Source organism: Sorex araneus, chromosome 11, assembly GCF_027595985.1.
Source record: "Sorex araneus isolate mSorAra2 chromosome 11, mSorAra2.pri, whole genome shotgun sequence".
In the NCBI taxonomy this organism is placed as follows: domain Eukaryota; kingdom Metazoa; phylum Chordata; class Mammalia; order Eulipotyphla; family Soricidae; genus Sorex; species Sorex araneus.
The window spans coordinates 1,705,644-1,733,146 of NC_073312.1; the positions used below are offsets into that span (position 1 = coordinate 1,705,644).

The 27,503-nt window shown below is 60.7% G+C and overlaps 1 protein-coding gene across 1 annotated transcript in view; it reads right to left on the reverse strand.

Annotated features, from left to right (window-relative positions):
- The window catches only part of MGMT (O-6-methylguanine-DNA methyltransferase), a 153,986-nt gene that overhangs the window by 11,961 nt on the left and 114,522 nt on the right, over nucleotides 1–27,503 (reverse strand). The window contains exon 3 of the mRNA XM_055119270.1: nucleotides 16,147–16,289. Coding sequence (XP_054975245.1) covers nucleotides 16,147–16,289 — 143 coding nt within the window. The remainder of the gene's footprint in view (nucleotides 1–16,146; nucleotides 16,290–27,503) is intronic.

Here is a 27,503-nt window from a genome sequence, read left to right on the forward strand (position 1 = left end):
AAGCCCCCTCCACAGAGCACGGGGCAGGGTCCCGCGTGGCAGATCGCGTACCCCGGACCCTTGGGAGACGGGGGAGGGGGTTCCCCGGGCACACAGGACACGCAGGCAGTTCAGGCCCTCCCAGGCACAGACGCCGTGGGAGGCGGCCGCAGCCCCGCCGCCCACCTGGCTGTTGGTATTCGCTGCCCCACACTTATTTAACAGAAGAATTATGCCTAAGACTTTAAGCTCGAACTTAAGGAAGCCTACAGAGAAATGATTAAACTGTGAGTGTCCTGGCACGGATGTGAATAATTATACATTAACACCCTTTCCCGGCCAGGTAATTGTCATTCAGCTCAATGCTGAGGAGGTGACTTCTGAGCAGGTGCTAACGGTTTCTGAACAACACTGGAGAGGAGCGAACTGCTCCGAGAACACCGTGGGGGAGAGAGACACTCAGAGGGAACAGAGGGAGAGACACTCTGTGGGAACAGGGAGAGAGAGACTGTGGGAACAGAGACACTGTCAGACAGAGGGAGAGAGACACTCTGTGGGAAGAGAGGAGAGATACTCTGTCAGAACAGAGGAGATAGTCTGTGGGAACAGAGGGAGAGAGAGACGCTCTGTCAGACAGAGGGAGAGAGACACTCTGTGGGAAGAGAGGAGAGATACTCTGTCAGAACAGAGGAGATAGTCTGTGGGAACAGAGGGAGAGAGAGACACTCTGTCAGACAGAGGGAGAGAGATAGTCTGTGGAGAGAGAGAGAGAGAGAGAGAGACACTCTGTCAGACAGAGGGAGAGAGACAGTCTGTGGGGAGAGAAAGAGAGAGAGACACTCTGACAGACAGAGGGAGAGAGATAGTCTGTGGGAAGAGAGAAAGAGAGAGAGAGAGACACTGTCAGACAGAGGGAGAGAGATAGTCTGTGGGAAGAGAGAAAGAGAGAGAGAGAGAGAGACACTCTGTCAGACAGATGGAGAGAGACAGTCTGTGGGGAGAGAAAGAGAGAGAGACACTCTGTGGGAACACAGGGAGAGAGACTGCGGGAAGAGAGGGAGGGGAGAACACGTGTCCGAGGGCTGACGCCTGTGGCCTGTGACAGACCGGAGGTCCAGGGAAGCCTGAGGACCTTGGTTCTGAGTCCCGGGGCCACCCCAGCCCCTGGGTGTCTGCACCCTGGCCCTTCTCTCCCCCGGACACTGGCCAGCCTCTCTCCTGGGAAGCCGGCGGGAGAGCCAGAGTCGGCGCCTGTGTCGAGAGCAGCTCAGAGCGGCCGCCCACCCCCTGCTCTGCTGAGGTGTGGCGGGCGGGTGGCAAGGCCATGGGCTCGCTCCTGCCGCCCACTTTCCGGGGTCCGTCTCCGGCCTCTGTCCATCTGCGCAGGCCGTGGGTAGAGTCCGCTTCCTCCTCAGGCCCCTCCCCAGGGCCGGGGAGCGGCTTCCATGGCGCCTGGTCTGAGTTGCACACGGCTGTCAGCCCACGGGCTCCCCCTTGCTGCTCCGGGAGACTCCTCCACTCTCCCTGCGGGGAAAGGCCGGGCTCTCCTCCCCACAGTGCTCCCGGCTCGTCTTACTCCTCCAATAGTGCTCCCGGCTCTGTCCAGCTTACAGAGTTGTAGCGAGTCCTGAAATCAGGTAATGCCGGTCTGATAAGAATTCTTTTTCCAGACTGCCTGGGACAACCGGGCCCTCTGACTCGTTAGGGGAAGGCCCATTCCTGTAGAAATGTAACCGAAGACTTAAAAGCTTGACAGCACTGAGTACAGACAACAGTCCACGGCAAAGTGCCCTCGTGGGATGACGCTTCTCAGCGGCCTGTGTTTCTGGTCAGGCCCTCGGCTCGCTCAGCCTCGCCTTAGAACGCTGGGTCGGATGTCTTGCTTTTTCATTTTCTTTTTTTTGCTTTTTGGGTCACACCTGGCAATGCACAGGGGTTACTCCTGGCTTTGCACTCAGGAATGACTCCTCGCGGTGCTCAGGGGACCATATGGGATGCTGGGAATCGAACCCGGGTCAGCTGTGTGCAAGGTAAACACCCTACCCGCTGTGCTATTGCTCCAGCCCTCCTTTTTAAAATTAAAGTAAATATAAAACACTACATTTGGCACAACTTTGAATTACCATTTTAATTTCATTATACAAATCCAGACTGTCTTCACCAAGGCCCCTCGGAGTGGGTGGGTTGTTTCCCTCCCCATCTCTAGCAGAGCCCCTGCAGCCGAAAACCTCCAGAACCCAGCCACAGCCATGCTCAAGGCCCTTCTCCACACACTTGGACGAGCCTCACACACGAAGGAACCGGCAGAGGAACCCAGGTGTGCGGGACCTGGGGCTGAGATCTCCAAGTCTGCTCGGATCGGGACTGGCCTCCTCCACCCAGATCCCCCATTTTCCAGTAGCTTGGCAGCCACACCCACAAACTGCCCCTGGCGCTGTGTAATCCCTTCAATGGCCAAGATCCAGAGACTATAAAACAGAGCTCCCTGAAGACTGATGCAATTCTTCCTGGAGTGCGCAGCCGTGACCTCTTTATTTGTTTATTTATTCACTCCCCTCCTTGAGCACAGAGCCAGGAGTCAGGCCTGAGCACAGAGCCAGAAGTCAGCCCTGAGCAGAGCTGGGTGTGGCCAAAAATCAAACCAAAATCCAACTCCCCCCGCCAACCCTGTGTCGTCAGCCTCGCCAGTTCTCTTATTAAGCAGCTATTTTAAAATCACGGAATTACGGAGCCGTGAGTCTACGGGAATGATCACGCAGCAGTGAGAGACGTAGGTGTGTGCGGGCTCTTCCTGTGTGCCCTGCACGGATTCTGCTCCCTTCTCCCAAGACCCTGGGGACAGTCGGCACATGGGGGCTTGGCCTCAGGACAGTTTGCACACGAGGCCTCGGCCTGAGCTGCCCCTCTCGGTGCCCCTTAGGTGCCCGTGGCCCCTGCGCCCAGTGGCTCTGGGGGACAGGCCAGCGCCCCCTCCTGCTCTGCTCCTGCCGGATCAGCCTCGCCTGGCGCGCTGTCTCCTCTCGGAGCTGGTCTCGCGCGCTGTCTCCCGCTGATGCCCGCACGGGCCGAGGAGGCCCCGAGACTGCGCCTCCTCACGGCCACGGAGGGCCGTCCCGCAGGGGCGCTGCTCTGGAGCCCCCTTTCCCAGCTACTGTCATGTTTTATTCCCACCAATCTCCGAAGGCCTAAAACTGTTCATGTTCTAATTTGACAAACATTTATTGGTGGGCTGGGGTGGCCGAGAACGGCCCTGGGTGCCAGCCCGAGGGGTCAGCTCCATCTGGACGAGGCGTCTTTTGGGGGCACGAGCGGACCCTCAGGGGACTGCTGTGGACCCCCCAATGGTCCTTCCTGGTCCCGCAAGGAGGGCGGGGGATCGTGCAGACACTGGCCGCCAGCTGCTGGGCGGGGCCATCCGCGGGCAGAGGCCTTCTCGCTCGCCGCCAACACCCCGTCCCCCGTCCCCCATCCCCCCGGGTGCGTGCGGGGAGCTGGCGCGCGGGCTGCTTCGGGGAACAGCCGTGCAGTTCCCGGGACCACGGCTCGTGGCCACACGTGCCCTGGGACGAGACTTCAGGGTGTGGCCGCAAACTACCCCACAGCGAGGGCTGATCTCACCGGTGCCGCCCGTGCGCCCCCGACCCCTTCCCAGCTGACGCCCCCGGGGACAGAGAGAGCCGGGTCTAACCTGGGGACCCCCGGAGCAGCTCTTGGGCGCTGCAGCGAGGCAGGAGCGCGGCCTGACTTACGCCCGGGAGGGGGCCGGAGCTCTCCCGACCACCCAGCGGGAGAGCTGCGCCCCCCGGGGAACTTCTGGGGCCTCAGACAGCAGGGCCACAGCCCCGGGGCCCCGACACACTTACCCACGAGCAGAGAAGGCCCTTCCCCACCGCCCTGCGCGGCGGGGCACGGGAGACCCAGGCCCTGAAGCCGAGACATCTCCAGGCCGGGCCGAGCGGGTCCCACTCTGGGCGTCTCCCTGAGCCTGTGTGGGGGCGGCCAGCGGCTCTCCTCCCCCGCCCCCCGCCCCGTGGCCGTCCGCCCTCCACGCCCCCCAGCCCTGCAGACCAGGGCCTGGGGCGTCAACGGCACACAGGCACTGCAGCGTTAATTAACACAAACGGGGCCGCTAACGACAGCTAAACGCATTCGCTTTGGCACAAGTAAACAAGCCCGCCCAGTGAAATTTCAAAGGCGATGCCGTGGTGGGGAAATGGCAACGCAGCCCGGGGGGAAGCTCGGGGACCAGCCAGGTGCCAACACCTGGGGACCGGCGGGCCGTGTGCGGGCCCAAAACGCAGACATGCTCAACATCAAAAGGTGTTAATGGTTTCAATATTTATCTGCTGCAGGGAAGTTCTCTAAAAAGAAGACAGGAAAAAAATTCTGCTAATGGCTGTGTCTTTGCCATTAAAATGAAAAGCTTAATGCATCTTATAATCAGAGGACAATTTGCAAATCATTAAGAGAAATGTAAAATTCCATTAAAATACAAATCAAGAGACTCTCCCTGGACTAATAATCTTTTTGATATTATTTTGCATTTCACTATTTCTGTTCCAATACCCAGGCCCCTCAAACGACCAGTTTCTGAACACGCTATTTACCAGCCTCCTTCCTTCCTTAACGGGAGAGGAGAGAAGGGCGATCTGCTATTCAGAGCAGGTACTAATGAAGAATTCCATATATTCTGAAATTTAATTAAAACCCCAAAGATTTCAAATTAGATGCAATTTGAAATGCCTGGGGCAGGAATACATGTGCTCCGTGGCAGGGGATCATACTGAAAGTTGGTGCCGTAATTGGCCCTGATGTATTTTTGTGTTGCTGGGCTGAAGCACAGAACTCATAACCATATAAAAATTCTCTGTAGATTACCTGCTCATTGAAAATGCCATCACTCAGGTAGTTCTCCACTAAATTACCATGCTACTAAAATGCGCAAAGTGATTCGGAGAGTGAAGTGGCACAGCTGGCCGGCGCTGCCAATGAGTTATGCATGCGTCAACGCGGCCTTTTTTCTTAGTAAAATATGCTCAGTTGAATATTAAAATATAATTGGCATTCAACCTAAGTAGCTTAAACCATTCTGTTATCTTCTTTTAAACCGATTTGGCTCCTCCACAGTTATTTTCAAGGATGCGATTCACAAACTAATGATACCATCATATTCCGCCAGATTTGTGCTGCTCCACATCCGTCATAAACGGGGCGGCCGCCACCGCCTGCCCGGGCCGTAATGGGGGCTGATCCTGGACATCAGAAGCCCAATTCTCGGGAAAGGGGCGGGGGAGTGCCGGCCACTTATGTTGGTTCTTGCATATTTCAGGCTAAGTGGAAGAGACGCGAGTGTTCGATGAGAACTGCGTCTCCCGGCCGTGCCCTGCGCCCGCCCATCCGAGGAAGAGGGACGCGCCGGGGGTCAGCCTTGCCTCGGCGAGGCACCGGATGCTCCTCCGGAGAGGGGCCAGTGTGAGCCCATGCCCCAGGAAGGACCGGTAGTGTGTGGGGGCCGGCCGCGCTGCCCAGAGGCCGGAGCAGCTCGCCACGGCGATGGACACCGGCTGAGGGAGAGGGCTGGGCAGTTCCCAGGGCGTCACTGGCACCTCGCACCTGGGAGGCAGGAAGCCGGCTCCGTAGTCGCCAGCTGACGGGGCTTCACTCCCTGCAGCCTTTAGGCCGCGGGGTCCGAGCTATGCTGCACACCGGCCACTCGCCCAGTGCGACAGGGGCCTCAGGTCTGAGAGTCTGAGGGGTCGCACAGCAGCGAGAGCCATCACCTCTACACGCCGGGCTCCCTCTCGGCCTTCATGCCACTTGTTCTGTACCGATATTGATATACTCAACTACGCACTGGGAACAGTGAATTTCGTGGGCATTTTAGTTAAAGTCTTTTCTCCAGAAACACAGGTAGAGATCATCCTATTTTTGCTAGAATGGTGCAGGAGGCATTACCAGGGCCTAGAAAATGGGATTGTGTGTTTTACGGCAACATGAATGCTGCGGCAATCTCCTCAGAAACAGCGTTGAATGATCACAGTGCAAACAGCAAACTTTAAAGCAAGGAGAAAATTTCCTTTGAAAAAAATCAACTCAAGGGGCTGGAGCGATAGCACAGCGGGGAGGGCGTTTGCCTTGCACTCGGCCAACCCGGGTTCGATTACCAGCATCCCATATGGTCCCCTGAGCACCGCCAGGGGTGATTTCTGAGTACAGAGCCAGGAATAAGCCCCGTGCATCGCCAGGTGTGACCCAAAAACCAAAAAAAAAAAAAAATCAACTCAAAAGGAATTACAATTTTTCAAAGCCAATGAAAATTACAGGACAAAGTGGCAGTTTACAGGCCCAGGTGGGCAGCCCTGAGCCCCGCGACCTTGGCGGGGAGGGTCCCAGTCCAGCAAGGACACTGCAGCGGGGCTTTCTCCAGGGAGCACACGGGGAGCACCAGGCTGTCTGCCTCGACTGGGGCTGCGCCTGGCGGTGCTCCAGGGCCGTGTCTGTCCAGCGGCTCCTGGGGTGGCCGGGTTCCGTGCATGGAAATCTAGGGCTCCTGGCACCAAGTCTCCGCTTGGCCCTGGGGCATCACCCCGGCCCCGGGTAACGAGTCTGACAGAAACACTCAGTGCTTTGCTGTCCGAGTCCAGGGCTGGAGACCACAGTCACGTCACGGCGACTCTCCCCAGGAAGGCGGCACTTGCATGGCTGCAGACCCTCAGGGTCTTACTGTAGAGGAGCCCCCTGACTGCTCGGCTGAGTCGGTGCGGGTGCCCTGGGCTGGACTCACCCAGGGGGCCCGGGGCTGTGGGCACTGTCAGGCTGCAGTTCCCCTGGCTGGTTCACGGGTGCCGTGGGACACAGGGTCCGAGCACCTCGTCAAGCGAGGCCGAACTCTGACCAACGAGCATCCCAAGACCCCCGGGTCCCTCCACCGCCCAGACCTCGCGAGGGGCAGGAGCCCAGAGCTGACCCTCCTCCCGGTCTGCGACACACGAGGCAGATTCACCTCCCCAGCAGCCGGCAGGAAAGGGGCATCTCCCACCCACCCACCCACCCGACCCCCTTCCCGACAGGTCGCAGGTCACCGAGGAACGAGCCCCGTCCCCGGGCGAGTTTAAAGAAGCAGCCTTCGCACTTCCCCGGGTGAGGGATCAAACCTAGGGCCATGAAGCAAGGGCAGGGCTGTGCCACCCACTCACAGACCAGCCCCGGAGAGGCCTTTGTCACCCTCCGGCCAGGTCATCCTGCCTCGCCTCACTGACCACATGCCGGTCCGTGAGCAAGAAGACACTCGCACAACCTCGAACTCGGCTAGAAACGCCAGTAAAATGTCTCCTTAAGTTTACAAAATCGTTTCAAGCAATAATGAAGAGAGTTAAACTTAATCTAGGGTGAAACGCACGGCAGGAGCATTTGATCGCCAGGTCAATATAGCGGGAGCGAGAGTGCCTCAGTGAGGCAGGTCTGTGCCATCCACTCAAGCATGTGCACACACACATGCGCACACACGCCCTCACATGCTCACAAGCACGCACATGCACACGCACTCACATGCACACACATGCACACGCACACACATGTACTCACACATGCACATGCACTCACGTGCACTCATTCACACACACATGAACGCACATTCGCACACGTGCACATGCACTCACACACATGCCTACACATGGGTACTCACAGTCTGTTTATGAACACATTTGTCTATCCAAACATTTTTATGTCCTAGGGAGGGGTGAAAATCATATAAATCTGGCAAAATACCAAAGGGAAGCTTTCTAGAGCCCCGACGTCTGGGAAGGCTAAAACGAACAAACAATGCGGCCCAACCGCCGAGCCGTCCAGACTGCCCGCGTCCAGGACGCCGCAGGACCAAGCGGAAACCAGCGCTGACAGTGACTACCGGGCAGGGGACAGCATGGTGGCCGGGGCTGGACTCACCCAGGGGGCCCGGGGCTGGGGCTGTGGGCGCACCCAGGGGGCCCGGGGCTGGACTCACCTGGGGGCCCGGGGCTGGACTCACCCAATCTGGGCCCTGAGCTCTGGCCAGCGAAATTCACCAATGGGGCACCTGTGGCCAGTGACCCTCACTCTGTCCCAAGGGCACAGACCAAGAGCTGGTGTGCCCAGGGCAGGCCCGCCGTGGGCTCGGCCCCTGGAGACAGGGACAGGCCAGGCAGGGCCACAGCCCCTCACCGAGGCCTCGGGATAGGAGCCGCTGAGCCCCCAGGCCCTGGCCCGGGGTCTGGTGCCCCTTCGTCTCTGTGGAGTTTCCAGCGGGGCCCCCCCGGGGTCCTACCCACACGGGCTGTGCCACACACAGGCTCCCTCGAAGCTGCCGGCAGCGGGGAACGAGGAGGCAGACGCGGTCCCTGACAATGGGGACGCGGCAGGACCCAGCGGTGGGCGGGGGGTGGGGCACTCGGATGCCTGGCTCTGCCTGGGGAGGGGCCTTGCCACGGCTCCCCAGAACACCCCGGGTCCAAGGGGGCCGAGACTCGGCCACACACCCTGCCACCTTCCAGAACCTTCCCTTGGCCGACGCCTGCCTCACTTCCCCAGGGCGCCCGGTCTCTGGCCGTGGGAAGCAGCTCTGGCTGGAGGGGCGCAGCCCCCGGCTTCCTGCCCAGCGGGCCTAACGCAGAGCTGGGCCCCGGCCTCACCCGTAAGGGTCCTGGGGCTGCAAAGCCCCCACTCAGCTGGCACCTGCCTGTGACCCTGCGTCCAAAGGGCAGGAGCTGGCAGTGTCCAGGGCGCACACAGCGTCTCCCGAGGGCCCGGCAGCACGGTGACGAGGTGGCCCCGCCCAGGGCGCAGGAGGGAGGACGAGGAGGCCCTCCCTGGAGCTCCGGGGGCTGCCGGGGCTGGTCTCCAGCCTGACTCGGCCCTGCGAGCTCGCCCCGCTGAAGCTGAGGGTCGGGGGTCCCGCTGGGGGCAGGAGCGAGTGGACGCTCGTGGGGAGGCCAGCTTCCCCGGCCTCTGAGAAGTCACGAGCTTGCCTGGAGCTGGCAGGTGTGGGACGGCGGGTTTTGCCGTGGTCACGCGGCGTGTCTCACAGCCACGCGCCAGCAGCTGTGACAGGAATCGTGGAAGTGCTGAGCACTGCGTTTCAGAGGGAGCACTGCAGGCTTCAGGAAGAAAACTCAGAGCCCGTCGTGAAAGCCGCCGAGCGTGAGACAGCGCGAGGGTGCGGGCCGCGGGGACACTCCCCCCCTCCCGGGCCCCCTTGCCGCTCTCGCCGCTGGCCCCTCGGCCTCAGCAGGAGCCGAGCTGGTTCGGGGCGTGAGGACGGGGGAGTCGGGAAGCCGCGAGGGAAATGCGGGGCTTCCTGTCGGGAAGGACGGACTCAAAACCAACGAGAGCACTTCTGGGGGCCCCCGGCACCCCGACACTCGGCAACACTGGCCGCTCAGCCTCCTCCCAGACGCTGCCCCGGGAGCGGCACAGGCCCTCGCCCTCGGCCGGTCCCCGCCCGCAGAGGCAGCCGGGCAGCTGGGTCACACCTGGGAAATTCTCCTCCACAGAAGCGGGGCCCGAGGCTTCACCTGCCACACGGCCCAGTCAGTCCTGACCACGGGAGGCCTGAACTGACAGGGCTGGATGCAGGGAGTCTGGGCTTGGAGCAGACGGCAGGACAGAGGGAGCACTACAGTGGGACAGAGGGAGCACTGTGAAGGGACAGGGAGCACTACGGTGGGACAGAGGGAGCACTATGAAGGGACAGGGAACACTACGGTGGGACAGAGGGAGCACTAAGGCAGGACAGGGAGCACTGTGAAGGGACAGGGAGCACTACGGCGGGACAGGGAGCACTGTGAAGGGACAGGGAGCACTGTGAAGGGACAGGGAGCACTACGGCGGGACAGAGGGAGCACTGAGGCAGGACAGGGAGCACTGTGAAGGGACAGGGAGCACTGTGGTGGGACAGAGGGAGCACTGCGGCGGGACAGAGGGAGCACTACAGCGGGACAGAGGGAGCGGGCCCTGGGCACCGGGGCAGGTCACAGCGTGCAGGTCTCGGGAGCAGACCCCTGGTGCAGTGGAGGCAAAGCTTGGCCCGCCGGGGCTGTGGCAGCGGTAGCGGGGCCGGCACCCAGGGCCTCTCCTCTACTCCGGCACCTGCCGACAGTTCCGACAGGCTGTTCGAGTCCCAGCCAAGAGGAGGGTCAGATCTTTTTTTAAATTTTTATTAGTGAATCACCGTGGGGTGCAGTTACAAACTTTCGTTCACGTCCCTCCACCAGTGCCCATTCACCCCACCAGTGTTCCCAGTGTCCCTCCCACCCTCCCACCCAGCCCCCACCACCCCGCCCTGCCTCAGCTGCAGGGCGTTCCCTTTTGTTCTCTCTCCTGTAGGGTGTTGTAGTTTGCAGTAGAGGTACTGAGTGGCCTTCATGCTCGGTCTATAGTCTACTTTCGGCACTCGGCTTTCAACCCGAGTGGATCCTCCCAACATCCTCTACTAGGTGTTCCCTTCTCTGTCTCAGCTGCCTTTTCCCCAGCATGTGAGGCCAGTCCAAGCCGTGGAGTAGATCTCCTGGTCCTTATCTCTACTACTCTTGGGTGTTAGTCTCCCATTCTGCTACTTTATATTCCACATATGAGTGCAATCTTTCTATGTCTGTCTCACTCTGACTCATTTCACTCAACCATGATACTTTCTATGTTGATCCACTTATGTGAAAATTTCTGACTTCATCTTTTCTGACAGCTGCATAGTATTCCATTGTGTAGGTGTACCAAAGTTTCTTTAACCAGTCATCTGGTTTTGGGCACTCTGGTTTTTTCCAAATTTTGGTTATTGTAAACAGTGCTGCAATGAACATACAAATGCAGATGTCATTTCTACTATACCGTTTTGCCTCTCCGGGATATATTCCCAGGAGTGGTATTGCTCGGTCAAATGGGAGCTCAATTTCTAATTTTTTGAGAATTGTCCATATTGTTTTCCAAAAGGGCTGAACCAGTCGGCATTCCCACCAGCAGTGAAGGAGAGTCCCTTTCTCCCCACATCCACGCCAACACCAGTTGCTTTTGTTATTTTGGATGTGGGCCAGTCTCTGTGGTGTGAGATGATATCTCATGGTTGTTTTGATCTGCATCTCCCTGATGATTAGTGATGTCAAGCATTTTCTCATGCGCCTCTCAGACATTCGGATTTCTTCTTTGGGAAAGTTTCTGTTCATTTCATCACTCCATTTTTTGATTGAGTCAGCAGTTTTCTTCTTGTGGAGTTCAACCAGTGCCTTGTATATCCTTGATATTGACCCCTTATTGGATGGGTATTGGGTGAATATCCTTTCCCATTCTGTAGGCTGTCTTTGTACTTTGGTCACTGTTTCTTTTGAGGTGCAGAAGCGTCTTAGTTTAGGGTAGTCCCATTTGTTTATCTCTGTTTTCACTTGCTTGGCCAGTGGCGTGTCATCTTTGAAGGTACCGTTGGCTTCATTATTGTGGTCGGTTTTTCCCACCTTGTCTTTAATATACCTTAGGGATTCTGGTCTGATGTTGAGGTCTTTAATCCATTTTGATCTGACTTTTGTACGTGGTGATAGGTGGAGTTCTAAGCCCATTTCTTTTGCATGTAGCTGTCCAGTTTTCCCAGCATATATTTCGGCGTATGTGTCAGAATATTCAACCCTGTTCCACTGGTTTGTGGCTCTGCCTTTGTTCCAGTACCATGCTGTTTTAATTACTACCACTTTGTAGTACAGTTTGAAGTTGGGCAGGCTGATTCCTCCCATTTTCTTTTCCCCAAGAATTGCTTTAGCTACTCGTGAGGGCTTATTGTTCCATATGAATTTCAGGAGTGCTTGCTCCATTTCTTTGAAGAATATCAAGGGTGTCCTTATAGGGATAGCATTGAATTTGTACAATGCTTTGGGGAGTATTGCCATTTTGACGATATTAATTCTTCCAATCCATGAGCAGGGTATATCTTTCCATTTCCTCGTGGCTTTCTTTTATTTCCTGAAGTAGCATTTTGTAGTTGTCTTTATACAAATCCTTTACCTCCTTAGTTAAGCTGATTATGAGGTACTTGATCTTTTGAGGCACAACTGTGAACCGACTGCTTTTATCATGTCGCTTTCTTCTCTCTCATTATTTGAGTATAGGAAAGCCATGAACTTTTGGGTATTGCTTTTATAGCCTGCAACTTTACAATTAGTCTAATGGTTCTAGGAGTTTCTTGGTAGAGGTTTTAGGGTTTTCTAAGTACAGTATCATATCATCGGCAAATAGTGAGAGCTTGATTTCTTCCTTTCCTACCTGAATGCCTTTAATATCTTTTTCTTGCCTAATAGCTATTGCAAGTACTTCCAGTACTCTACTGAACAGAAGTGGAGAGAGTTGGCATCTTTATCTCGTCCCTGTTCTTAGAGGGAAGGCTCTTAGTTTTTCCCCATTGAGGACAATGCTTGCCATAGGCTTGTGATAAATGGCTTTGACTATACTGAGGAAAGTCCCTTCTATACCCATTTTGGCAAGAGTTTTCATCATAAATGGGTGCTGGATCTTGTCAAATGCTTTTGTCTGCCTCTATTAATATGATCATATGGTTCTTATCTTTTCTTTTGTTGATATGATGGGTTATGCTGATTGATTTCTGAATGTTAAACCATCCTTGCATCCCCAGGATGACTCCCACTTGGTCGTGGTGTATGATCTTTTTGATGAGTTGTTGAATTCTATTTGCTAATATTTTGTTGAGAATCTTCACATCTGTGTTCATCAGGGATATTGGCCTGTAGTTTTCTTTTCTTGTGGTGTCTTTGTTTGCTTTTGGTATTAGGGAAATATGAGCCTCATAGAAACTGTTTGGGAGGGTTTCTGTTTCTTCAATTTCCTGGAAAAGCTTGAGAAGAACTGGCAATAGGTCCTCTTTAAGTGTTTGGAAGAATTCGCCAGTGAATCTGTCTGGACCCGGGCTTTTGTTTTTGTGGAGACTTTTGATTACAGTTTCAATTTCCTTGATATTAATGGATCTATTAAGGTACTCCAGGTCTTCTTGGATCAGCCTTGGGAGATTGTAGGAATCCAGGAATCTATCCATTTTTTTTTTTAGGTTCTCTTGTTTCGTGGCTTACAGACTTTCAAAGTAGTCTCTGATGATCTTTTGAATTTCTTTGGTTTCTGTTGTGATGACCCCTTTTATAAGGGTTCTCCTCTCTCTTTCCTTGTGAGTCTTGCTAGTGGTTTATCAATCTTGTTTATTTTCTAGAGCAGGGTCAGGCCTTTCCAGACGGGCACCGGGAAGCTCTGGGTCAGTGGCGTCTCCCGCTGCCCCTCTCCTGGCACGTGGACCCGCCCTCCATGCGCCCAACTGCGCAGTGTGGGTCCCAGTGGACAGGACCGCGGCTCTGGGGGGTCACATGACCAAAGACGGCCCCCACCCTGCCCCACCAAGCCCGGGCTCCCCACCCTTGTCCCGTGTCCCCTGCAGACCCCTCCGTGTCCCTCCCCCCATTCACCTTCTCCCTGGCACTTCATTCTGTGCTGGAGGGTCGGGGCTCGCCCACCCAGGCTGGTCGCCGACGGCCTCCTGGCCTGTCCTTGCCCTCGCGGCCTGTTTCCGGGAACATGAGACCCTCCAGTGCCCGGGTGGGGGTCCGCGGGCCTGGTGCTGTGTGAGGTGCGTCACACCCGCCCCCCGGCCTGGCTGCGTGGGCAGAGGTGAGCGTGTCTTAAATGGGTGCTTCTGTGTCCGGGAAGAGGCCGTGATGTGGGGCCGTGGCTCCCCCGGGCTGGACTCCCCGTGTCTGGGGCGGCCCTGCACCCCCCAGGGCCGAGCAGGCTAAGTCTCCTGACAACAGCCCGCGCGGACGGAGGAGGAGAGCCGCAGAAGGAAAGGGTCCCAGCGCGGGGGTCAGCGCCAATTAGCTCCGTGTTAGCCGCCGCGTGACCGTCCGGCCCCTCCTCCTCCGGCTGTAAAATCCCACACCTGGTCCCCGCGGGAGGAAGTGCTCGGGCTAAAGGGGAAAAACTGCACAAGCAGAGGCGGGGAAACTGCCCTCAGCAGGTGACCCGGCCCAGGGGACCCTCAGCCCTTCCCCACGGCGCTGCCCGCTGCCCAGCCTCGGCCCAGGGGCCGCCCTTGTCCTAGCAGGAAGCTCAGCCTGCGGCCTAGGGCTGACCTGCCCTGCCGGGAGGGCCGGAAAGGGGAAGGGGAGTGGGGAGGGAAGGGGGGGAGAGGGAGAGTCCAGAGGGGAGTGAGGAGTGAGAGGGGTCATTCCTACCCTCAAGGTCACTTCCAAGTCCTGGGGGTGGGAGGGCGGGGCCGGGCCCAGGCCCAGGCCACTGGGGGCTCCAGGACGGGCTCTTGGATGCCGGGGGCACTGCCCACTCTCCAGCCCCTCCGCCCTGCCCCTGCCTGGCCCGGCCACAGGCTCCTCTGGACACAAGGGTCTAGACACCAAGGCACGTGGCCTGGGCAGCGCCTGTCCACACCCACTCCCTCCCGCAGGGCAGAGTCCAGAGGCCCCGAGACCCCCAAGGGTGCTCGGACCCAGTGCACCCAGCCTGTGGCCGGCCTGGGGGAGGGGGCGGGACCCCGTAGCCCTCCGTCTCTGACTCAGTTCCCCACTGGGCCCCGCTGGCGCCCCCCGCTGGCGCCCCCCGCCGGCGTCTGTCCCGGCAGCTCTTCCCGCCTCCCCACTGGCTCAGCCGCCGCCTCTCGGGGCCTAAAATGACAGTTGCCACGACGAGCCCTTGTCACTTACTGGGGGGAGATCTGAAATTCGGGGCTGGAGCAACAGGGCAGCGGGCAGGACACTGCTTTGCGCAATCCCCGGCACTTCACACGGTCCCCAAGTCCTGCCAGAAGTGATCCCTGAGCACAGATCCAGGAGTCAGCCCTGAGCACTGTCAAGTATGGCCCCCAAACAGGAAGGGAGGAAGGTAGGAGGGAGGGAGGGAAGGGAGGGGAGGGCGGCTCTAGATCACTTTCCGGTCTGCTCCCCAAGAAGCTCTGTCATCTCCCCCTCAGGATGGGCCTGTGGACAGACACCTGCCTGCTGGCGTGGCCACGGAGAGCCTGTGGGCCAGCCCTGGCCTCAGCTGCTGAGACACACACAGAAATTTCAACACGTCCTTCCCCTGGTCCCGAAGGACGAGGCCAGGCCCCTCCGACACGTGCCCTGAAAACTCCTCTATGAGACACACCACAGAGGCACTGCCACCGGGGCTGCCACGGGAGTGTCACGAGCCTGTCCTGCCACGGGAGTGACACGTGTGACCATCACGAGCCCGTCCTGCCACGGGAGTGACACGTGTGACCATCACGAGCCCGTCCTGCCACGGGAGTGACACGTGTGACCATCACGAGCCCGTCCTGCCACGGGAGTGACACGTGTGACCATCACGAGCCCGTCCTGCCACGGGAGTGACACGTGTGACCATCACGAGCCCGTCCTGCCACGGGAGTGACACGTGTGACCATCACGAGCCCGTCCTGCCACGGGAGTGACACGTGTGACCATCACGAGCCCGTCCTGCCACGGGAGTGACACGTGTGACCATCACGAGCCCGTCCTGCCACGGGAGTGACACGTGTGACCATCACGAGCCCGTCCTGCCACGGGAGTGACACGTGTGACCATCACGAGCCCGTCCTGCCACGGGAGTGACACGTGTGACCATCACGAGCCCGTCCTGCCACGGGAGTGACACGTGTGACCATCACGAGCCCGTCCTGCCACGGGAGTGACACGTGTGACCATCACGAGCCCGTCCTGCCACGGGAGTGACACGTGTGACCATCACGAGCCCGTCCTGCCACGGGAGTGACACGTGTGACCATCACGAGTCCGTCCTGCCACGGGAGTGACACGTGTGACCATCACGAGTCCGTCCTGCCACGGGAGTGACACGTGTGACCATCACGAGCCCGTCCTGCCATGGGAGCGCCATGCGAGTGCCATGTGCCCATGCTGTGCTGGCCGGTGGCGGAGAGGGACAACGGCACACTAAGACGCCTCGTCCCACCCGGTGCCCCCCTCCCCCCACTCTGCAGGCCTCGGCTTTACTGAGTGGCCATCTGGGAGGGGTGGAGCCACACCTGCCGCCTGTCTGATGATGTGGCAATGCTGAGGGGCGTCAACAGCGGGAGCTGTGACGTGAGCCTGGGTCAGGGTCAGCGCTGGGCAGGACCCGGGCAGCACTGACCTTGCAGGAAGAGCGGGTGGTGGAGGGCCGGGCAGGGCAGCAGCCCCGCAGCTGCGGGCTCGCGGAAGTAGGCGTGCAGCCAGGCTGCGCACTGCTCCAGCGGCGTCGGCGTGTCCTTGGGGGGCGCGGGGGCTGCCACCGGGCTGCAAAGGCAAGGACAGGAGCTTAGCAGGAGGTTCCCACACGGGAGCGGAGCCGCGTCCTCACTGTGGCCGAGACGGGGACCATCTCCGGCCCCGGGAGCACTGGGCAGGAGCAATGGTGGCCACCTCCTTCTGGGTCGCAGGCGCCCTGAGGCCTGCGGGGAGCACTGTGCAGACCGTTGCGGGGGCCACACCCGCAGAGACACCAGCTGTCCCCAGGCCCCAGGCCCACAGGTCTCCGGGCACCCCCGCTCGGGAAGGATATGTGAAGAATTTTATAGTAGTAAAATTCATCTCAAATTGGTTTTTTATGCTTGTGCTAAAGATCTCAACCTCTGGCTCCGTCTGCGGCGCCTTTTAACTCTTTCTCCACCGGCACTGGGTAACCGTTCAGGGGTGAAACGTAATTAAACTGTTTGATTCTCAAGCCAGGATTTATGACTCTGCATTTAACACGCACGGCATTAAACACACATAAAACCACTTTTTAAAGCCGTGACACAGATTTCCATTTCTACCATAAAGTGGAATTTATCCCCGTCCTGGCCTCTCCCCAGCGGGCGTCTCGGTCCCCGAAGGGCACCCGTGGCCTGCTCGGGCTCCCTCCCCGGGGGCCACGCGCCCAGGAGTCCCCATCCCGAGGCCCCGGGAGACGCGTGGCCCCGGGCTGGGGTCCAGGGGCTTCAGTCCCGGCCCACAGCGCCCGGCGAGGCGGCGGCCGGGATGAGGCGGAAGCTGGTCCTGCTGCCGGACGCCCTGAGGCCGAACCTCCTGCCACCAGCGAGCACCCCAGCAGGCGCCCGGGAGAGGGGCAGAGCTGGGCCCTGTCCCGTCACTGGCCTTCCCGGGGCACCCGGGCACACCCTCGGGGAGCCGCGGTGGCCATCACTGAGGGTCCGGGGGAGGCCTGGGCGGGGCGGGGCGGGGCATGCGGGCACGGGGACCCTCTTCTCGAGGACGCGGGTCCGGGCCCAGCAGGGCAGCCTCTGGAAGCCCTCTGGGACGTGCCCACTGGCCGCAGGCCGTGTCCACCCGTCCAGTTTCCCGGGTTAAGAGCAGGGGCTTGTCCTGTGTCGGGTGGGTCTTTCCTGCGTTTCAGAACGTTCTGCCAAAGCTCGGGGGATTCTGTTCCAGGAGACGGGACGAGAACTGCCGCTGGCCCGCCCGGGGCTCGAGTCTGCCCACAGAGCTGGCCGGACACCGGGACTGGGCTGGGCCCGGCTGCTGACACAGGTCAGCCTCGCCACGCCCTGCCCCTGCCGCCCCCCTTACGCCTCTCCCCTGCCTCCTCTGCCCCTGCCGCCCCCCTTACGTCTCTCCCCTGCCCCCTCCGCCCCTGCAGCCCCCCTTACGCCTCTCCCCTGCCTCCTCTGCCCCTGCCGCCCCCCTTACGCCTCTCCCCTGCCTCCTCTGCCCCTGCAGCCCCCCTTACGCCTCTCCCCTGCCTCCTCTGCCCCTGCAGCCCCCCTTACGCCTCTCCCCTGCCTCCTCTGCCCCTGCAGCCCCCCTTACGCCTCTCCCCTGCCTCCTCTGCCCCTGCTGCCCCCCCTTACATCTCTCCCCTGCCCCCTCCGCCCCTGCCGCCCCCCCTTACGCCTCTCCCCTGCCCCCTCCGCCCCTGCCGCCCCAGCTGTGCCCTCCCCTCCAGGGCTTCCCACCCTGCCCCAGGCGAGCGGGCTCCAGATGCCGAGTGTGCTGGTATGTGGTGGGGGACGGGCCCCCCAGACCCACTTCCACAGCAGAGAGCCAGAACCGCTGCCCGGACGTGGGGCTGGCGGCCTCGGGCAGGGCCGGGCAAGGCCCGGGGCCGCCTCCTGCTGGTTCTCGGGCAGGGACGGATCTGCCCCTACCATCCCACCACAGACCCGGCCAGCCCAGAGGCGGGCTCGGCCCACCCGGCTCCTGCCAGAGGCTACACGCGCGTGTCTGGGCAGGTGGCGGTGCTGGGGGGGCGACTCCCAGCGGGATCGAACCCAGGGCAGTGCAGCCGGGCGAGCGCCCGCCCCGCTGTCCTGCAGCCCAGCCCTGGGCACTGGTTCCTAACAGCAACTAAGCCCTTGGTACTGGGGGTTTAAGTTAATGTCGGGACTGAGACAAGACCACAGAGAAATTTCCGGCAGTATTTCAACACTCACCAACACACAGATAACTGCACAGAGACCTGCAGACACGGCCCAGGTGAGGCACCTGCCCCAGGAATGGAGCAGTTTTTCTTTTTAAAAATAAACGGATTCCTTTAAAAATACAGGAAAGCATTTAAAGAAGACAATTTAAAGAGCACGCCTGGCGTACTAGAGGCCTCAGAAAGGATCTTCACGTTCCCCCCTAAACGTCCCAATTGTTAAAAGGAAAATTGTATTTTATCAACATTTTAACATATCATTAAAAATCTCTACTCTTTGACAGATGAAGATAAAAACACCCCAAAACTATAGATGAATTATCAGGTCCCTGATGGTTCCAAAACAATTACAGGATGCAGAGCAATCTAGTTAAATTTTATTCAAAAGCTTACTACACTTGTGTTTTCTTTTATTTTTCTATCAAGAAACCCATGAGGGTTAAGCACGATTCATTATGTATGAGGCCTCACTTGCGGGGGCTGACTGTTGATTAATAGCAAAGTTTGCTGTGTGTACATATGCAACACTAGACGCATGCAATATGCTAACTTATTCTTTCACGGAAACTAATTATTTACAAAAATGACTACTTGAGACTACAATTTATTAAACGCACGCATCCAGCCTCCGTGTGGCCCCCAAAGACAGTCCGGGATGAAGATCTTTTACTTGATGTGACAACTTGGAGAAACGCAGTTATTAATATTGTAAATGTGGCAAATAATGAGTTCAAATAGCCTCTGTCTGCGCGGAGCCGGGTCGCGCGGAGCGCACGGCTCAGACGAGGCAGCGGGGCCCTTCCCAGCTGAATCTAAGCTCCGAGCGACGGGCAGAGACATTAGCCATGGACGCGTGTGGCGGGGAGTGACACTGCGCGGGTTCCGGGCCGGATTCCGGGCCGAGCGGTTCCCTCTGCTCCTGAGGAAACACTCGCCGAAGAAACACCCCAGCCAGAGGCGTGGGTGGCGGGTGGGGCCGGGCCGGCCGTGCCCGGGGGCCAGAGGAGATGCCAGGGGTTGGGCCGGGACAGAACACGCGTGCAGAGGCTGCTTCTGGGCCGCCACACTCCTGGCGCTCCCTCAGTGCTCGCCCCGCCCACCTCCTAGAAGGGACTTTCCACTGTCAGCATCCTACTGGGTCCCGTCCTCCCCTGTCCTCCCCCGTCCTTACCCGACCTGAATCCTTCCTCCCCCAGAGGCAAGAGTCGGGGATGTGTCCCCTGGCCGAGAGTGACAGAGGGGTCGGCCCTGGTCGCCGGGAGTGGCTGTGGCTCTTCCCGGAGGATTCTGGAAGGTGACTCTTCCCGTGGGTCCGAGGTGCTCCCATGTCCCGCCTGCGAGGTCACCCGGAGCCGTGCCCAGCCCACAGGTAGGAGACAACAGTCGGGACACCCAGGAGCTGCCTCGGCCAGCAGGACGGACAGCAAGAAAGCGCCTGAGGGCAGCCGTGCCAGGGCTGGGGGTGGAGAGACCCCCGTGGGCGCCCAGCCGAGCCGTGTCCCCCTCGCCAGGAGCAGGGCAGCGCCCAGCCCGAGGCCCAGAGCACTCGGCCGAGTTGCGGTGGCCCCGGTCGGCAGCGAGGGGACGCAGGCTGCAGGGCTGCAGGAGGTCACGCGTCTAGTGGCCAAGATGCAACAGCCCTCGCCACGGGACACGGCGCCCCCGTCAGGGCAGCAGTGGGGTCTTCCCGCCGGGTCTGTGGGTGCTCCTGTCAGCTCTCTCCCACCCGCTGGCAGGGATGAAGCTTCCGAGAGATGCCGGGGGGCTGGGCCCCTGGGCAGAGCAGCCCCTCAGGGACCCTCGCGGCCGGCGAGACCCTGGAGGTGTGTGCACAGCGGGCGGAACCCGGGCAGGGTGGGGCTGGTGCGCGGGGATCCAGCCTCCTCTGTAGCTACACGGCCCCCACGGGGAGCGTCCGGGCTCACCCACACCGAGGGGCTTTCCTGGGGAAACAGCCCCCCTGTGAGTGCAAGGCCAGAAGCAGCCCCAACCCCGTACGAGACCGACACCCCACCCCCGTCCCCGTACTGACACCTCCACCTCCCGTACTGACACCCCCACCCCCCATACTGACACCCCCACCCCCCATTCCTGTACTGACACCCCCACCCCCTGTACTGACACCCCCACCCCTGTCCCCGCACTGACACCCCCACTCCCGTCCCCGTACTGACACCCCCATCCCCGTACTGACATCCCCACCCTGTCCCCGTACGGGGTTGTGGCTGCTTCTGGCCAGAAAGCAGAAATCAAAACCCTTAAAATGTGGACCCCCCCACCCCCACAAGACCCCAAGGCCGACCCCCTCGGGCTGCTCCAGGGCTGCTTGTCGCCCTGGGGGACGATTTTGCCTCAGGAGGGGCGGGGCTGCCCTCCCCCGGCACAGGGTAACTCGCCCCCCTCCTTCCAAGGGTGGCTCCCGTGAGGACTGGCCCGCGGCCCGGGCTGGAGGGCCACTAGCTCGCCCATTGGCCTGACCTGCAGAAACCCCGCCCGGTCCACACGGGTCACCCCAGCCGCGGGCAAGCCCTGGGCAGATGCAGTGGCTCCGCCTCCAGGCGGAGACGCCCCTGGCGCTGGGTCCAGCCCAGGCCTGCTGTGGCTTCCCGGGGTCTCGCTCTCCACTCGTGGCTGCAGCAGGCCGCGTCTGTCCATGGGCTGGGAAGGCCGCGTTTAATATCAGACAGGCAGATCGACTACACATTAGTGGCCAAAAAAATCTTAAGCAACTATTAAACGGACAGTTAATGTAATTGTGTTTTAAAACACTGAGGTCATATTTAATTTTGAATCGAAACCCTTAAAATGTGCTTTCTGGCAAGGACAGAGCCATAAAACAACGTTAGCTACAGAACAAACCGAAAACGTACATTATTAAAATAAATCTCTTTTCCAGAGCATTGATATTTGAAAGGGGCAGATTCCAGGACGCAGGAAACATTCGTCAGCCCTGAGTGGGGCTGGCGGCTCTGCCAGAGGTGACAGCAGCGAGGAGGGGACAGGGCCCGGCGTCCCCGAGGGCCGGTCAGGCCAGCATCACCCCGGACAGGCATGACCCCGAGCTCTCCCAGGGACACCAGCCAAGGGCCCCTGTAGGAAGCGTGAGCCTTCTCCGAGCAGGCTGGGCAGTCCAGCTGTACTGGCCCGTCCCCTCTCGGAGTGGCCCCGCAGGCCCGGAGCGGGAAGGCGGCACTGACAGACCCCGACAGCAGGAGCCCCGGGGGGGGCCCAGCCTGAGCAGCATGTGGGGGGCAGGAGGGGAGCAGGGCCCTGGCCACTCGCCCACTCGGGCTCAGCTCTCGTCCCTGATGGTGACCGCAGGCTCCGCCTGGCCCCACCGCAGGCTGAGGGGTCCTGGTTTCGGGCACGGTGGTCTCGGGGCAGGCTCTGAGGCGACTCCAGGCTAACGCAGAGGGTAGTGAGTCCCGGGAGACACTCGCTCTGGAGGATTTTAACGGCAGCGCAAACAGTGCAAGCCTGGCAGATGGGGGGGGGGGCGCCCGGGGGGCAGCTCCCGGCCTGAATTCTGCCCCCAGGGAGTAAGACGGAGAAGCCGCAGGGCCTGGCTCGGCTCGGACCCGAGCAGCAGTGCACGCCTGCCCCGCCACAGGTCCACGGCCAGCAGGGCCCGTCACGAGTGGTCACGGCCATTTGAAGGGAGGCGTGAGGCCCCTCTGGGGGTCAGAGGGCGGCTCCTGTGGCAGGGTGCCAAGAGAGGGGACACGCGCTCTCCGTGGGGCTGGAGACTGACCCCGGGGCTGGTCGTGCCCCGCCCAGGTTGGCCCACGCTCAGGATGCAGCCGCGGTGCCTCCTCCCCCTCGCGCGGCTCCCACGGCCCCAAGCCCAGCCCTGCCCAGTGGCCAGCCCACGGCGGGCTCCCTTGGCTGCACGCTGGCTCCGAGGACGCTGGCCACTGGCCGCTCCTGGGGTCCCTCCGGGTGCCTGGAACTTCAGGGGCCCGTCCGCGCCCCGCCCTCCACGTCTGTCCAGCCGTGCCTCCTCCCGCAGACGGGGCCTGGTGGGCATCACACTGACCCTGGCTGCATCCCCGCCCTGCGGCTCCCTAGCCCAGAGCCTGGGGCTCAGCCCCCATTTTCTCCATGGCGCACGCAGCCCCCAGCCTCGCGGGTGCCCTGGGGGGCTCTGTCCCTCTCATCTTGGTGGCCTTGAGCCAAGCGCCCATGTGTGCGGTCACTTCGCTGGCGGACGATTGTGCTGGTGGGCAGCCTCCCCCGGAGACCTCCCCACGTGGCCCGATGGCAGCCCCTGGGCTCTGGCTGGGCCCCCCAGGAGGCAGCAGCCAACGTCGGAGGTAGGGGCCACCCCACGGCGGGGTGCGCGAGTGAGCTCCGCAGAGGGTCGGCCTGAGCCGCTGCTGCCCAGCCCCCGGCTGAGCCCTAGGCCCGTCCAGGCAGCGCCCGCACCCAAGGGCCCCACTTCCGGGTCACCCGTGTCCTCCTCTCGCCTGCTCCCCTGAGGCTGGACATCGCTCGCCTGCGCTCCTGGCTCAGAAACTGAGCGTCCACCCCAGGCAAAGCCGGCACGCTGGCGGCACCGAGGCCTGGAGTCTGCAAACTGCCTCGCTTGCCAGTTCAATGAAATATTTTATGGGAAGAAAGTGAAATAAAATACATATACTAGAAATGTGTGAGTCTGTTGAACATTCTGAGGAACGGAGCTCCGAAAGGAAACAGATGTTTTCCCGACTCCCAAACCACACACGCCTCGCGCTCGACTCCGGCTTCCCGCTGGAGGCCCCAGACCGGCCCCTCGAGCTGCCGCCCCCGGCCCCCGCCTGCCCCCCAACGATGTCCCAGCTCCGAGCTCTGGCTGCAGCAGCGCCGGCTATCTGCCACATGCTGTCCCCAGGGCCCAGGGACCCCGCTCTGAGCACCCCCGAGTCCCCTGCAGCCGGGCGGAGACCATCCTGCGTGGATAGGCATGTGGGGCTGAGCCAGGCCTGCTGGGTGCAGAGCCTACCGGGCACCACCCCCTCGTCCCCGCACCCGTGTGGGCCCCGGGTGGGCCAGCCCACGTCCCCCTCATCTCAGCCTCAGACCCGTCTCTCACCCTTGACCCCTGGCTCCTCCCGGAAGCTCATGTTCCCAGCAATGAGATCCACCCCTCTGGGCGAGGCCTGAGCCTCTCCCCTATGGAAACGCCCCCCGGCCACCTGTGGGCACCAGGAAGCCTGTTGGGTTATTTTCCTGACTCAACTTTTGAATAGGCTGGAGCGATTGCACAGTGGGGAGGGCGTTCGCCTTGCACGAGGCTGACCCGGGTTCAATTCCAACATCTCTCTCAGAGAGCCTGGCAAGCTACCGAGAGTATCTCGCCCGCATGGCAGAGCTTGGCAAGCTACCCATGGTGTATTCGATATGCCGAAAACAGTATCAACAGGTCTCACAAGGGAGACGTCACTGGTGCCCGCTCGAGCAAACTGATGAACAACGGGATGACAGTGCTACAGTGAACTTCTGAACAAGATATAAAGGAAAATGTGTGTGCATGTGTATGTGCATGTGTGTACATGTGTGCACGTAGGTGTGTCTGTGTATCCCTTGTCTATGTGCATGTGTATGTGCATGTATGTGTGCATGTGTGAGCACGCGTGTGTGCGTGCGTGCCTTGTATGTGTGTGCATATATGTGTGTGCACGTGTATGTGTGTGCCTATGTATGCGCATGTGTCTGTGTGCACGTGTGTGTGTAATTGTATGTAAATACACGTGTTTGCCTGTGTATGTGCATGTGTGTGCACGTGTCTATGTGTGCATGTGCTGTGTATGTATCTGTGTGTGCACGTGCATGTGGGTCTGTGTGCACATGCATGTGTGTGTGTTGGGAGGGAGCCAGGCCTCGTGTCCCCACTTGCCGCCTCCTTTGCCTCTGGGCTTAGGCTGAAGGGCCACCAACTTCCTCAGGAGTGATTTAAATAAACTTCTGCAGCCAGAGGAGCCATTTTCCTTGTAATTGAAATGACAAAGTGACACAATCGAGACGGTGACGCAGGGGCCCGGCTGCCACTGTGCATCTCTGTAAAGTCAGGGTAATCAGGGGTGGGCGGGAGTCAGGCGGCCGAGGCTCAGGCCGGGCGGACGCGCCTCTCGTCGGCTTCCTCCCCAGGGGACCGAGACCCGCCCCCACCAGCCCGAGTTCTCGGACCTTCCCGGGAGTGTCCCGGCCCGGTTGCTGGGGACTCCCCTCCCAGGAGCGCCACGTCCACTCAGGAGGCTGAACACCTGAGTCCATCTGTCCACTCGAGGTCCAAGCCCCAGACATCGGGGCAGGCATGTGACTGGGCCTTCGGGGGGGTGCTGGGAAGCGCCAGGGCAGCCCGAGGCCCGAGGTGAGGGAGGGGGCGGGGAGGCCGTGGGCTTGACCCTCGGGTCCGGCCATCACACCCCTGGGCAAGGCCCCTCCACTGTGACCCGCTCTACACACACGTCAACACCAGCAGGGAACGTGTGTCTGACCCTCAGCCACCTGCTTCCCATGCAGCTGACCTATGCGACGTGGGTAAAATCTCCTTCCAGAACAATCTGGAACCTTCATGTGACATCGCTCTCAGGGGTTAACCCAGAAGGGTACTCCAGAGCTTCCCCCATGGATCGTTTCCTCAGCTCCCTGGGCCCCACGACTCCAGGCTTCACACCCCAGCCGCAGGCCCCGGAGAAAGTCTGATGACGCGGCACCGCCAGGACCAGCTCTCCCGGATGCCCGGTTCTGGGACCCTCATCGCACTTTTCACCACCTCACACGCGAATCCTCATGGCTCCTGTTCCGTGATCGCCACGCCGTGTGTACAGTGCCCCGCTTCTGCACAGACTTGGTTCGGAGCACGTGAGTGGGTGGTCACCGCGGGGGCTGTTCCCGGCTCTGGACAGCGTCTCGCCCAGGGAAGGTCTCCAGCAGAAAGCGGGAGACTGGGGCGCTCCAGACCGAGGCCCTGGGGGGCAGACTCGGAGCAGCAGCCCCGGGCCCCTGGCCGGCACCTCCCCGGCCCTCACAGTCCACACGGCAGAGCTAATGATTCCAAACGCCCCCAACAGCGGAACCCAGACTCTTCCCGAGCTCACGCTTCCGTGCCGCCCTGGATTCACGCTCCACACCCTCAGACCCACGAACACGACAGTAAAATGCCGACGAGGATGGAAATTCCCGAGCCCCGGTTCGCGCGCGCGGGTGAAGCGGTTTAGATAGCTGTCACCAGCACCGGGGGCTTATTAATAGGCAAAAATTAATTGTATGTAGACTGAATTAATGAGATGGAAAAACATGCATATTTCAGTGAATCCAGAAGGGACCGGCCTGGGCCGGCCGCGGCGGCTGTAATGAAGTGGCCGTATGGGGGCCGCCGGGCTGCCCCCGCAGCCGGGGCTCTCCTGTGACGGGGGCTGGAGGTACCGTTACCAAAACACACTGTGCAATGTAAACAGCAGGCAACTGTTTGGCGCAGACTTGACCCGGCGCGTGGCGAGCAGGCTGCCATCGACAGAGTCATAAATAAATGATTAGATGCAAAATCTCCAGAGGGTCTCCCTTCTCCGCGGCAATTACGGGGGGCAGCTATTACCATTCGAGAGGGGCTCGGGGCAGGGGCCTGGCTGGCGGGCGCCGCCCGTGCAGACGCGGCCCCGTCCTGTCCCCGCCCGCCCACACCCAGAGACGGGAAAGCTGCGCAGGGCCTGTGGAAGGTTCCGGAGCCGCACCCGGGCCGTGCCGGGTACTGTGTGGGCATCTGGGTCCTTCCCACCGCGGCCACTCCGGCCGCCCCCTGAGCCAGCCTTGCAGCCCGCTACCCCAGACTCCGCGACTCCGCGCACACCTCGCTCCGGCCCAGTGCTCACCTCCGCTGACAGGCGCCGCTGAGGAACCGGCTGAGAAAAACTCAACGTTGCCACAACTCAAGGCGCAGGAGAAACGGCAAGACGGGGAGAGGCGGCCCCAGGGCGTCCCTCGGCAGTGCGGGGCCACGTGGGCCCCAACACTCACCCCTGGCGGCCTGGCCAGGTGGGCGTGCGGGCTTCCAGCTCGTCTTCTTTTAAAACAAGCCCAACTTCCTGGGGGTTCCCAGCTGTGTTTGGGGGCCCCGGGCTGCTCCCGCGGGTCGTTTCACGCTGGGCCTGGTCTGGAGGAGTCTCTGGGCCGGCAGAAGCCGCGTGCGGGAGCGTCTTTGTCTTTTGCTTTAGTTTGTGATCTGGGCTCAGTCCCGGCTCTGGGCTCAGGAGTCACTCGGGGGGGGGGGGTGCCGGGGGCCGAACCTGGCCCGGCCACAAGGCGAGTGTGGCCCCCTGCACTGCCTCTCTGTCCCGGGGAGGGACCCTCCGCGTGATTTTCTTACACCCAGAATCTCCGAGGGGGTCACTGCTTTGTCACACATGCCCACCATGTGCCCGATCCCGGCCCAAGCTCCGCTCCCTGCTCTCAGTTTATCACCTCCAGAAAGTTCTGGAGAGAAGACGCGGCCTCTGCGTGGAGGGACCCAGCGGCGGCACCTGTCAGAGGCAGGACCCGGCTGGGGACGCCCTCGCTCGTCCATGGGCACCTTCGGAAAAGCAGGACCGTTCCCAGGAGGGGCTGGGCCAGCAGTGCAGTCTGCACACACACACAGTTCTGGCGTCGGAGTCGGGAGGCAGCAGCGCCCGGTGGCCCCAGCATGAGGCAACCCCCCAGCACAAGGCAACCCCCCAGCACAAGGCAACCCCCCAGCACACGGCACCCTGCCAGCATGAGGCAACCCCCCACCCCCCAGCACTCGGCACCCCCCAGGGCATCTCCAGCGGCCGCAGCCAAGCCTTCCGCCCCTCGGAAGACGGGGCCAGGGCTGCCCGTCCCGGCTGGGCGCTCCCTGCCGCCAGAGGAGAGCCGAGCTCCCAGGACCCCCAGGACGTGGCCACGCAGGCCCTCACTCTCTGTCCCCTCTGGCAGCCTCACAGACAAGGGCGGGGCAGGGCTCCCCCAGGCCCGCGCGCCCGCGAGCCGCTGGGTTTTAGCTGGCCTGTCCCGCTCTCTTGGCAGCACGATTCACTGACCTTAAGGGAAACTCTCCCCGCCCCCGAGTGGCACAGGCCACAGCCCCGCCCGCCGCA